Below are 13,916 nucleotides of genomic sequence, written 5' to 3' on the forward strand. Positions count from 1 at the left end.
TATACTCACACACACACACACACACACACACACACACACACACACACACGAAAATGTCAGACACAGTTCCTCCCAGAGTACCTTCAGAGAGTCACAGAGTATAAGGAGCCAGCCACACAGCGCCCCTGTAGGTAGTTATGATAAAAGCCCGGCGCTGACTAACCTTAATAGGGAGGGCAGCGCTCCCTGTCAGTGTCCTAGTTCCTATGATCTGCAGGGAGATAATGGCGCTGGTGAGTGCTGGATCCGCTCTGAGAGGAAGCCCCGCCCCTTGTAATGGCGAGCGGCTTCCCGCACTAATTGTTTATAATGGCCTGAGGATTTTAGTGATAACAGGAGGATTAGCCCCTGTTAGCTGCGTGACCAGTGTAGGGTTTATCCGCGCTGGCTCAGGACGCCCCTCAAAGCGCCTACACTGTGTGTTGCTGAGCCTTCCTGGAGCACAGCCTGTCAGAGCTGTGCTTCCACCCTTGTGCCACCATACCCGCCGGTGACCCGCTAACCGGGCTACCGGCGCTGTACTCACCACTTTACTTTCTTCTGGCTCTGTTACGGGGTGGCGGCCGTGCTGCGGGATTGAGCAGTCGCCTCATGGGCTTGCAATCAGCACCCTCAGGATCGTAGTACCTAACTAACAATAGAAAATAAAAAACTAAGAAAACTCCTAGGATCTCCCATAGCTGTGACCGACTCCTCTGGGCACATTTTCTAAACTGAGTCTGGTAGGAGGGGCATAGAGGGAGGGGCCAGCCCACACTAATAAACTCTTAAAGTGCCAGTGGCTCCCAAAGGACCCGTCTATACCCCATGGTACTAAATGGACCCCAGCATTCTCTAGGACGTAAGAGAAAGTGGATTATAACCTAGCAGATGAGGATTACAGGGTATTATATGGTGTATTGCATGTAAAGTACCTTGTTCCACACCTACTCTGCTGTAGCAATATACCTTATATAAGGGTGAGTAACACATGTACAGGCTTACCAGCGTATGAGCACACACATAAAGGAATGCTACCTTACCAATGCTTCCAGGAGTAACGTTAGGAGACATTTCTCTGATCCATCAGCTCATATGACTGATGTTATTGTTCATCTAGAATCTCCAATTCATACGATATGTTCCCCATCCATTGTTTTACATTGGTGCTGACATAGGACTTGGCGAGTGACTACATCTCCATTTATACTTCATGGTTAGTTACCAGTACAAGAGAGAGATATTTCTCATACGTCCTAGAGGATGCTGGGGTAACCATAAGAATCATGGGGTATAGACGGGATCCGCAGGAGACATGGGCACTTTCAGACTTGAATGGGATGAACTGCCTCCTCCCTCTATGCCCCTCCTCCAGACTCCAGTTTTAGAATTGTGCCCAGGCAGACTGGATGCACACTGAGGAGCTCTACAGAGTTTCTCCGGAAAAGACTTTATGTTAGATTTTTTTATTTTCAGGGGGGCTGCCGGCAATAGTCTCCCTGCTTCGTGGGACTTAGGGGAGAGAAGTCAGACCTACTTCTAGTGAGTTTAAAGGATCTGCTTCTTGGCTACAGGACACCATTAGCTCCTGAGGGTCTGATCGCTAGGTACGCCTAGATGCTCGTTCCCAGAGCCCGCCGTCACCCCCCTTGCAGAGCCAGAAGTCAGAAGACAGGTGAGTAAAAAAAGCAAAGAAGACTTCAGTGAAGGCTTCTGAGGTACCGCACAGCGATCGCACGCTACGCACCATGCTCCCACTACATCACGGCACTACAGGGTGCGGGGGGGGGGGGGTGGGTGGCGCCCTGGGCAGCATATAAACCTCAAAGGAGACTGGCTATAGGGGACATAGTGCCCGGGCACTGTCCTAACCCTCGCCAGTATAAATATTTATTTAAAAATAGCGGGACTGAAGCGCGCCATTACTGGGGCGGAGCTTAGCCCTCACAACAGCGCCATTTTCTCTACAACAGGCTGCAGAGACGCTGGTCCTTCCTCACACTGCTGCATAAATATCAGGGGGGTGGGGGGGGCACAGTAAAAATGGTGCAATATATGTGTGTTATAAAAGCGCTGCAGGTCTGAGGCATTGTTTAGTGTTCTCAGAACCGTTGGTGAAGCGCTGGGTTGTGAGCTGCCAAACTCTCTCTGTGTCTCTCTGTCAGACTTTAGGTGCGTATGTCCCCTGTATGCCCAGTGTGTTTGTGAGTGGCGAATACACGTGTGTCGGCATGTCTGAGGCGGAGTGCTCTTCCCAGGAGGAGACTGTATTAGGGACACAAACGGCTGTGGGAGTGACCCTGTCGGCATTGCCGACTCCTGATTGGGTAAATGTGTTGAATGCTTTGAATGCAAATGTGGCTCTTATTAATAAGAGATCGGATAAATCTGAGTCTCAGAACCAGGCATGGAAGATATCTGTGGAGGATGTGTTATTACAAGTCCAGACCTCCTCGGGGTCACAAAAGCGATCGTTTGCTCAGTTAACAAACACAGATACCGACACGGACTTTGACTCCAGTGTCGACTACAGTGATACCAGATTAGATCCAAAATTGGCAAAGAGCATTTGGTACATGATTGTGGCGATAAAAGACGTATTACATATCTCGGAAGACCCTCTTCTTCCTGACAAAAGGGTCTGTATGTATAAGGGGAAGAAGCCTGAGGTAACGTTTCCTCCCTCTCATGAACTGAACGCTCTATTTCAAAAGGTTTTGTGAAAATCCTGACAAAAAGTTTCAGATTCCCAAAAGGATTCAGGTGGCGTATCCGTTTCCCTCGGGAAATAGGGAAAAGTGGGAGTCACCCCTCATTGTGGACAAGGCTCTAGCACGGCTGTCCAAAAAGGTGGCTCTTCCGTCCCCTGACACGGCAGCCCTTAAGGATCCTGCGGATCGTAGGCAGGAAACTACATTGAAATCCATTTATGTCACCACAGGTACGCTGCTCAGGCCAGCCATTGCATCTGCCTTGGTGAGTAGTGCTATCGAAAAATGGGCTGATAGCTTGTCTTCTGATATAGATACCCTGGATACGGATAGCATTCTCTTGACACTAGTTCATATCAGGGACGCTGCAGCCTACCTAAAGGAAGCTGCGAGGGATATCGGCCTTTTGGGTTCGAAAGCCAATGCCATGGCAGTCTCAGCTAGGAGAGCATTGTGGATTCATCAATGGAATGCTGATTCTAAGAGAAATATGGAATCTCTACCATATAAAGATGGTGTCTTGTTTGGTGACAGCCTCGCTGATTTGGTATCTATGGCTACCGCGGGTAAGTCATCCTTTTTACCTTATGTTCCTGCACAACAAAAGAAAACACACCACTATCAGATGCAGTCCTTTCGGCCTAATAAATACAAGAAAGGCCGAGGTTCTTCCTTCCTTGCTACTAGAGGAAGGAGAAAAGGTAAAAGATCACCGGCGTGGCAGGTTCCCAGGAGTAGAAGTCCTCCCCGGCTTCTGCCAAATCCACCGCATGACGCTGGGGCTCCTCTGCGGGAGTCCGCACCGGTGGAAGCACGTCTCAAACTCTTCAGTCAGTTCTGGGTTTGTTCGGCCCTGGATCCATGGGTTTTGGAAATAGTGTACATGGGGTACAAACTAGAGTTTCAAGACGTTCCCCCTCGCCGATTTTTTTAAATCGGCCTTACCAGCTTCTCTTCCAGACAGGTAGGTGGTACGCGACGCAATACAAAAGTTGTGTCAAAATCAGATCATTATCAAGGTTCCCCCATCACAACAGGGAGAAGGGTTTTATTCGAGCCTATTCGTGGTCCCGAATCCGGACGGCTCGGTCAGACCAATCCTGAATCTAAAATCCCTCAATTTCTACCTAAGAAAATTCAAATTCAAGATGGTATCTCTCCGGGCAGTGATCTCCAGTCTGGAGGAAGGGGATTTTATGGTGTCGGTGGATATAAAAGATGCCTACTTACATGTTCCCATTTATCCTCCGCATCAGGCTTACCTGAGGTTTGCAATTCAGGATTGTCATTACCAATTCCAGACATTGCCAATTAGTCTGTCCACGGCTCGGAGGGTTTTCACCAAAGTAATGGCGGAAATGATGGTTCTCCTGCGCAAGCGAAGAATCACAATTATCCCGTACTTGGACGATCTCCTGATAAAGGCGAGATCCAGGAACCAGTTACTGCAGAACATTACGATCTCCCTGACAGTTCTGCAACAACATGGTTGGCTCCTAAACTTGCCGAAATCACAGTTGGTGCCGACGACGCGGCTGTCCTTTCTGGGAATGATTCTGGACACAGAATTACAGAGAGTTTTTCTTCCAGTGGAAAAGGCTCTGGAAATTCAGAACCTGGTCAAACAAACTCTGAAACCAGCAAGAGTGTCAATCCATCACTGCACTCAGTTGCTGGGGAAAATGGTGGCGGCTTTCGAGGCCATTCAGTTTGGCAGATTCCATGCCAGGGTGTTTCAGTGGGATCTGTTGGACAAGTGGTCCAGATCCCACCTTCACATGCACCGAAGGATAATCCTGTCTTCCAAGACCAGAATCTCGCTCCTGTGGTGGCTGAAAAGCTCTCACCTCCTAGAGGGGCGCAGGTTCGGGATCCAGGACTGGATCCTAGTAACCACGGATGCGAGTCTCCAAGGCTGGGGTGCAGTCACGCAAGGGGAAAACTTCAAGGGAAGATGGTCAAGCCAAGAAACTTGTCTACACATAAACATTCTGGAGTTAAGGGCCATTTGCAACGGCCTTCTTCAAGTGGAACATCTTCTGCGCAATCTGCCCGTCCTGATTCAATCGGACAATGTAACAGCAGTAGCGTACATAAACCGCCAGGTCAGAACAAAAAGCAGAGCAGCAATGGCAGAGGCCACGAAAGTTCTCCGTTGGGCGGAAAAGCATACCAGCGCTCTGTCAGCAATCTTCATTCCAGGAATGGACAACTGGGAAGCAAACTTCCTCAGCAGACACAATCTCCATCCAGGGGAGTGGGCTCTTCATCAAGAGATCTTCACAGAAGTGACAAGTCTTTGGGGAGTTCCTCAAATAGACATGATGGCATCTCGTCTCAACAAGTAACTTCAGAGATATTGTTCCAGGTCGCGGGACCCTCAAGCAATAGCTGTGGACGCCCTAGTAACACCATGGGTGTTTCGGTCGGGGTATGTATTCCCTCCGCTTCCTCTGATTTCCGAAAGTACTAAAGATCATAAGAACAAAGGTTCAGGCGATCCTCATTGTTCCAGACTGGCCAAGGAGGGTTTGGTATCCAGATCTTCAGGAATTACTCATAGGAGATCCTCGACCTCTTCCTCTACGAGAGGATCTGTTACAGCAGGGGCCGTGCGTGTATCAAGACTTACCGTGGCTATGTTTGACGGCGTGGTGGTTAAACGCCGGATCCTAGCCCAAAAGGGTATTCCCTGTGAAGTCATTCCCACAATTCTTTAGGCTAGAGAAGGGGTAACGTCTAAACATTACCACCATATTTGGAGAAAATATGTGTCTTGGTGTGAATCCAAGAAGGCTTCTACGTAAGAATTTCAGTTAGGATGTTTTCTCCATTTTCTACAAGCAGGTGTGGATGCGGGCTTAAAGTTGGGCTCAATGAAAGTACAGATTTCAGCCTTATCGGTTTTCTTTCAAAAATAATTTGCCTCCCTTCCAGAAGTTCAGACTTTCGTAAAAGGCGTGTTGCACATCCAACCTCCATTTGTGCCCCCAGTGGCACCATGGGATCTTAACGTGGTGTTGCAGTTCCTTCAATCACATTGGTTTGAACCTTTACAGAAGGTAGAGTTGAAATTTGTCACTTGGAAAGTGGTCATGCTGTTGGCCTTGGCATCCGCAAGGCGGGTATCGGAGTTAGGGGCCTTGTCTCACAAGAGCCCTTATTTGATAGAGCAGAGTTGAGGACTCGTCAATTTCTGCCTAAGGTGGTGTTGTCATTCCACATGAACCAACCTATTGTGGTGCCAGTGGCTACTGACGTCTTAGTGGAGTCGAAGTCTCTCGATGTGGTCAGAGCTTTAAAAATTGATGTCACCAGACTGGCTCAGATTAGGAAAATGGAGGCTCTGTTTGTCCTGTATGATCCCAACAAGATTGGGGCTCCTGCTTCCAAACAGACTATAGCTTGCTGGATTTGTGCTACGATTCAGCAAGCTCATTCTACGGCTGGATTGCCATTATCAAAATCGGTGAAGACCCATTCTACCAGGAAGGTGGGGGAGTCCTGGGCGGCTGCCCAGAGGGTCTCGGCGTTAATACTTTGCCGAGCAGCTACTTGGTCGAGTTCAAACACTTTTGCTAAGTTTTGCAAGTTTGATACCCTGGTTGAGGAGGACCTCATGTTTGGTCAATCAGTGCTGCAGAGTCATCTGCACTCTCCTGTCAGTTCTAGAGCTATGGTATAACCCCATGGTTCCTATGGTTACCCCAGCATCCTCTAGGACGTATGAGAAAATAGGATTTTAATACCTACCGGTAAATCCTTTTCTCTTAGTCCATAGAGGATGCTGGGCGCCCATCCCAGTGCGTACTGTATCTGCAGTTATTAGTTATGGTTACACACAGGTTGTGTTATGTTTATTGTCAGCATGTTGCTGCTATTATTCATGCCGTTGGCTTGTGTTCTGTTGAATGCCATGTTGTGTGGCGTGTTTGCGGTGTTAGCTGGTAGGTATCTCACCTTAGTTTAACAATAATTCCTTTCCTCGAAATGTCCATCTCCCTGGGCACAGTTCCTATAACTAGAGTCTGGAGGAGGGTCATAGAGGGAGGAGCCAGTTCACACCCTTTCAAAGTCTTAAAGTGCCCATGTCTCCTGCGGATCCTGTCCATACCCCATGGTTCTTATGGTTACCCCAGCATCCTCTACGGATTAAGAGTAAAGGATTACCGATAGGTATTAAAATCCTATTATCTAAGTCTTATTATAATATTACATTTGTTATTGTGAGTGTTCTCAGGAGGGTGGACACAATGATAGTCTGAGACACAATATTATAAAACCTTCATAAAAAGTTATGACATTTACAATTAAGTGTCCCAGAGAGTCGTCTTCTCCTATTGTTTACAAGATTAATATTGTTACAGAAAATGTCACATTTCCATAATGTATTTTATTTCCAGCAGATGGACACACAAGCAGGAATATCTCAGAAGGACATCTAATGTTATCCCCGGATTGTGACATAAAAGATAATGACAGCAGACAGGATTCTCCAGGAGATAACCCCATTACCCCAATTATACATCCAGCTCTATCAGCTGGTCCCTCTGATCCTGGGAAATGTTCTCCTGATCACTCTAATATTGGTGCATCTGTTACAGCTCTGACAGTAGATACAGTGTTTCCGTGTTCTATAGATGCCAAATGTTTTACACAAAACACAAAGCATATTAACCCACATACAGGTAAGGCAGGTGAAAGGCCACTGATATGTTCTGAGTGTTGGAAATGTTTTACATACAAATCATATCTTGTTAAACATCAGAGAAGTCACACAGGTGAGAGGCCATTTCCATGTTCTGAGTGTGGGAAATGTTTTACACTGAAATCACATCTTGTTACACATCAGCGAACTCACACAGGTGAGAAGCCATTTCTATGCTCTGAGTGTGGGAAATGTTTTTCAAACAAATCAGATCTTGCTAGACATCAGAGAACTCACACAGGTGAGAAGGCATTTCCATGTTCTGAGTGTGGGAAATGTTTTGCACACAAATCAGATCTTGTTAATCATCAGAGAACTCACACAGGTGAGAAGCCATTTCCATGTTCTGAGTGTGGGAAATGTTTTACACGGAAATCATATCTGGTTACTCATCAGCGAACTCACACAGGTGAGAAGCCATTTCTATGCTCTGAGTGTGGGAAATGTTTTGCAAACAAATCAGATATTGTTCAACATCAGAGAAGTCACACAGGTGAGAAGCCATTTCCATGTTCTGAGTGTGGGAAATGTTTTACACGGAAATCATATCTTGTTACTCATCAGGAAACTCACACAGGTGAGAGGCTATTTCTATGTTCTGAGTGTGGGAAAGGTTTTGCACACAAATCACATCTTGTTATACATCACAGAAGTCACACAGGTGAGAACCCATTTGCATGTTCTGAGTGTGGGAAATGTTTTGCACACAAATCACAACTTGTTAGACATCAGCAAAGTCACACAGGTGAGAGGCCATTTCTATACTCTGAGAAATAAAGCAGCTCTTGTTGCACACAATAGACATCACTCAGGTGAGGAACTATTTTAATCTTCTGGAGTATACTTATCATTGCCATGCGTTGTTCTTCAAGGTTCTTATTCTATCTCCTATGCTTTTTGCAATATACATGCTACCACTGGGTGAAATAATCAGATGTCATGCCCTCATCTACCACTGCTATGCAGATGACCTGTCTTTTGCTCTGGGTACTGAGAACCCAGTACCAATCCTAAATGGTTGTCTAGCTGAGCTCCAGGTATGGGTGATACCAGTTGGCTGTGATTCAGTCCTGGTGAAACAGGTCTTTAAGCTCACCACCAAAGGGCAGGGCTACAGTTCAGCTTTGCAAACCAACCAGACTTACGCTTGGGGGTTCAGAGTTACAAAATGCTGATCATGTGCGGAATCTTGGTGTCCTGGATGGTGGAGTGACACTTAGACATCAGTATCTGCCACAATCAGATCCTCATCTGAGGAACATAGCCAGACTCCAGCACTTTATTCCCTCAGAAGATCTACCTACAGTCATACATGCACTTGTATCATCACACATAGACTACTGCAATGTCCTCTACCTGGGTCTCCCAGCAATAGAATTGCACCGCTTGTAGCTTGTACAGAATGCAGCAGCCAAGCTGTTACCTAACCAGCTTGTTCCTGCCACATAACACCCATTCTCTGCTCCCACCACCGGCTGCCTGTAAGATGGTTACTCTTACATAATCTCACTGACTCTCCCAATCCTACATGACCAGGATCCATGGTACCAGAAGCAGCTTCTGCCTCCTTACTGCCCAGTTACTTCCACCTGCAGATGTAGGACTGTTACCAGCAGTACCAAGAATCCTCAAGCAGTGCTGAGAGGTCAGGGGTGAGACAGGGTGGTGACACTAGTGCTGTAGTAGGGGCTGCCGGAGGCACTGTCTGTATGTAATATTGTCCTCAAGCAGCGCTAAGGTGTAAGAGGGGAGACAGGGCAATGGCAGTTGTGGGCAGAGACGGGGCAGTGGCAGTAGTGGGGGGAGATGGCGGTGGCAGTAGTGGAGGGAGACGGGGCTGATGCAGTTGTGGGGGAGAGACTGCAGTGGCAGTTTTGAGGGAGAAGGGCGGTAGCAGTAGTGGAGAGAGACAGGGCAGTGGCAGTAGTGGGAGACAGAGCGGATGCAGTTGGGGGTAGACAGGGCAGTTGCAGTAGTGGGGAGACTCGTCAGTGACAGAAGTGGGGGGAGACAGGGTGGTGACTAGTGGGGAGGAGACAGGGTGGGTGGCAGTAGTGGGGGGAGACAGTGGGGTGGAAGTAGTGGAACGAGAGGGTGGTGGCAGTAGTGTGGGGAGACGGGGCAGGTGGCAGTAGTGGGGGAGATGGGTGGCAGTAGGGGGGGAGACAGGGTGGGAGGCAGTAGTAGAGGGAAACAGAGCGGGTGGCAGTAGTGGGGGGGAGACAGGGTGGGTGGCAGTACTGGGGGGAGACAGGGTGAATGGCCGCAGTGCAGCACCAGGGGCTGCTGGAGGCAGTAAAGAGGTGTATGGGTCCCACACAGAACCAGTTGATAATTAGATTTAATGATGATTCTGCTTCCTTATTTCTAATTAATCCCTTGTATGTGTTACTGTTATTTGCTGTGTCAGCCTTTATGTGTGTTCTGTATAATAATCCTGAAAGTAGTGCTGCTACCGATCTCATATCATTTGTAGTAACTTGGAAAAGATGAGATATGAGGTGCACTCTGGAAGCTTATAGGGGGTTAATCAGAGATGAACGCAGATGTGACATCACGCAGCCCCTGGAAAATAATCCCGGCCCGCCCGCGTTCACCCCTCAGGGATGCAGCCACAATGAGTGTGTCTGCGCGCCTGCTGCGCATGTGCATTTTGCCACCACCAGTAAACTGCTGCGGGCCACTATTGCGGCTGGGTCTGAATGACCCCCATAGGGTTTTGACTCTCCTGATGTGTATCTGTTTTACTTACCTGCAATACTATAATGTAACTTGAATTGTTTCTGTGCTTTTAAAGGATATTTTATCCATGTTGTGCAGAGTAAAGTATTATTTAAGTTTAAAATATAGAGAAAAATCTGTATTAAAGATATGAAATAAAGTTCTTTAAAAACAAAAGATTTCCATTGAGTCTTTTTATGTGTCTGTGTATTATCTTATTTCCAGATAATTGTCGCTATGGTGACAGAAACAATTTCCTGTTACTGTGTCACTTGTATTGTTACTCTTTTGTGTCCAGCGGGTGGGCTCGGAAATGTTATCCTTTTCCTCGCAGCCCCAGTTGCTGGAGAAAATGAAGGAGGAGCTGTTGACGGGTCACGTTCCGCTTGAGCTGACAATTTTCTTACCAGCAGGTCTTTCCACCTCTGCAGACTTGTGTCCGGAAAGAGAGATACAACGTAGGCTTTACACCTAGGATCGAGCACGGTGGCCAAAATGTAGTGCTCTGATTTCAACAGATTGACCACCCTTAAATCCTGGCAAAGCGAATGAAGGGCTCCATCCACAAGTATTTCCAGGGAAGACGTTAAGTCTGAGGGACTATGCACAGGCCCAAATGATAATTGTTTTATGATCCTTCTATGTATGAACCAACCGATAGAGGGAATAATCCGAAAGTGTTAATACCAAAGATTAGCTAATCTGGTTGGAGGTGCGCCATTAAGCAAATTGCAATGACTGGTTAGGGGGTTTAGAAAAAAACGCTTTTGGGCTTATATCTAAAGAAGCCTTAATGTGTGGCACACTCTTTTTTCTTTGTTTCATGAATAAATTAAAACATAACTTATTATTTTTATTTAATATAGATTTTTCAATAGGCATGACATAAGGCAAGTGATTGTCAGCCTGAAAGACAAAAAAGAATGAAAGATATAAAATAATTTATATACCAGCACTACCTATGTATGGGTATATGGGTAGAGCACTAATTGATATAAGCAAGTGAAATATAAAAGGAATTTAAAACACAGGTTTTATTTATCAAATGTGGTGGACTTGCCCAAATCCTCGGGGATGACAGCCATCTGGGTTGTCGTTGACAGGTTTTCGAAGATGGCGCACTTCGTTCCACTGGTTGGGCTGCCATCGGCCAGACGCCTGTCTGAATTATTTATGCTGCATGTTGTGCGTCTCCACGGGTTGCCACTTGATGTGGTCTCTGACCGCGGATCCCAGTTTGTGGCCAAATTCTGGAGGGCATTTTGTTCCGATCTCCAGATTTCTGTCAGCTTGTCGTCGGGCTACCATCTGCAGTCTAATGGGCAGACTGAAAGGGTGAACCAGTCCTTGGAGCAGTTCCTCAGGTGTTATGTCTCCAAGTGTCAGACTGACTGGGTTGCTCATCTGTCCATGGCGGAGTTTGCCTATAACAACGCGGCTCACTCTGCTACAGGGATCTCTCCCTTCCTTTGTGTGTATGGGCATCATCCTAAGGCCAATTCTTTTGACCCCCTGGACTCCACGCCTGGTGGTTCCTCTGTGGTTTCGGTCCTTAGAGGTATTTGGTGGAAAGTGAAGAAAGCCCTTGTGTCTGTGTCATTAGTGACCAAAAGGGTTTTTGATAAGTGGAAAAGACCCTGCAGCTTCAAATTAGGAGACTTCGTCTGGTTGTCCACCAAGAATTTGAAGTTGAGACAGCCATCTCATAAGTTAGGCCCCCGGTTCATCGGCCCTAATAAGATCACCAGGGTTATCAATCCGGTGGCATTTCAGTTAGATCTGCCCCGTTCATTGGGTATCAATAAAACATTTAATTGTTCCCTTTTAAAACTGGCGGTTAGTAATCCTTCTTCCAGTGGAAGACCTTCTCCTCTTCTGATATGGGGTCAGAGGGAGTTTGTTGTTGAAAGGGTTCTTGACTCCAAGATGGTTCGGGGTCGGCTGTCATTTTTGGTGCACTGGAAGGGGTATGGCCCGGAGGAGCAGTCGTGGGTGCGCAGTTGTGATCTTCATGCCCCCAGACTGATACGCTCTTTCTTCTCGCAGTTCCCCGATAAACCCGGTGGTAGGGGTTCTTTGACCCCTCGTCAGAGGGGGTGGGTACTGTTAGGATCTCCTGTTCTGTGCTGCCACGTCGCCATGGCAACCGGGAGGCAAGTGTTAGCGAAGTAACCTGAGCGCAGCTGATACTCCGGTCCGGGTTTTTACTGTGCAGTGGTTACAGGCTCTGTGCACGGCAGGGAATCCGGCGCTGGTTTTGTGCATACAGTCTGTGAGGTCTGAGTGGGGCGTGGACAGCACCTGCTATATAAACCATCCTTTCGGGCTAAGCAAATGCTGCTGAATCTTTGTAGTCAGTTCCAGAGAGTTAGCTAGTACTGTGTGACTTTGTATTTACTTGTTGCTTACTGCAAATAGGCCTTGGGATTCGGTACTTCATTCTGCCAATCCGGACCTAGCAGTAAGACTGGAGTCAGTTGTTTAACCTGCTGGGGTTCTTTTGCTATTCTGTGAACCCAGCAGGTTTGCGGCTGTACTCTCAGACCTGCCTGCTTAATCCTCTCTCACTGTGCAGGGCGTCCAGGTGTCAGTAAGCTGAACCTGTGCCTTGCAAGTGGGGTTTAGGATTGTGGATACTCTCCTTGTGTCTATATTTCTATCTCTGACCAAGGAGTTTATTTCCACACCCGTTGGTAACCCTTTGGGGTTTTTTCTGTTGCTCTTAGCAACATCATTTCGGGTGCTCCACATGTTAAATCACTGCATCTCGCTTCATTGTCCGCTCTATTATATCTGAGCATTCCTGACACTAGGGAGACACCCAGTTCCTGAGCCTTTGGGCTTCTCCGTTCACTTTGTGTTTATTAGTTATTCCATCACCTTCTGTGTATGTTGTTATACTCCCAAGTCTGTCTGTGAGTTTGTTTGTTTTGCATCCCTCTCTGTTCATACACCGGTATACTCCTGTTAGCACTGGTATGCGTAACACTGGTGTTACTGTATAATGTTTCATTCCCAGCAGTCACCTCTCCAGTCATCACCCAGCACATCCCCTGGTGTTACTGTATAATGCTCCATTCCCAGCAGTCAACTCTCCAGTCATCACCCAGACACATCCCCTGGTGTTACTGTATAATGCCCCATTCCCAGCAGTCACCTCTCCAGTCATCACCCAGACACGTCCCCTGGTGTTACTGCAGTGGTTCCCAAACTTTTTTTAATCACGGCGCCCTAGAGTATCAGAATTTTTATCACGGCACCCCTAGTCCTAAAGTTTTTAATTGGGAAATTTATAAAAAAAATATGAAATTAAGTAAATTATGTTTACATGTCATACTTAGGTTCAGTTATGTGGTGAGGGACAAGATTTGCTTCTGTTTATACACATATTTTATGACTGGCAGCCACAAGTACTAGTTTTTCCTATTACATGGATAATAAATATTTTGAATTGGTCCTGGACCACCAACCCGAGGCACCCCTGCAAGTGTCCCGCGGCACCCCAGGGTGCCACGGCACACAGTTTGGGAACCACTGTGTTACTGTATAATGCCCCATTCCCAGCAGTCACCTCTCCAGTCATCACCCAGACACGTCCCCTGGTGTTACTGTATAATGTCCCATTCCCAGCAGTCACCACTCCAGTCATCACCCAGACACGTCCCCTGGTGTTACTGTATAATGCCCCATTCCCGGCAGTCACCTCTCCAGTCACCACCCAGATACATCCCCTGGTGTTACTGTATAATGCCCCATTCCCGGCAGTCACCTCTCCAGTCACCACCCAGACACATCCC

The 13,916-nt window shown here is 47.2% G+C and overlaps 1 protein-coding gene across 1 annotated transcript in view; it reads left to right on the top strand.

Moving 5' to 3' along the window:
* LOC134983842 (oocyte zinc finger protein XlCOF6-like) overlaps nucleotides 1-13,916 on the top strand; it is a 79,985-nt gene that overhangs the window by 35,111 nt on the left and 30,958 nt on the right. Inside the window, exon 5 of the mRNA XM_063949465.1 lies at nucleotides 7,094-8,143. Within this exon, the coding sequence (XP_063805535.1) occupies nucleotides 7,094-8,143 (1,050 nt within the window). The remainder of the gene's footprint in view (nucleotides 1-7,093; nucleotides 8,144-13,916) is intronic.

The sequence above is a fragment of the Pseudophryne corroboree genome (genome assembly GCF_028390025.1).
Source record: "Pseudophryne corroboree isolate aPseCor3 chromosome 3 unlocalized genomic scaffold, aPseCor3.hap2 SUPER_3_unloc_26, whole genome shotgun sequence".
Classification (NCBI taxonomy): domain Eukaryota; kingdom Metazoa; phylum Chordata; class Amphibia; order Anura; family Myobatrachidae; genus Pseudophryne; species Pseudophryne corroboree.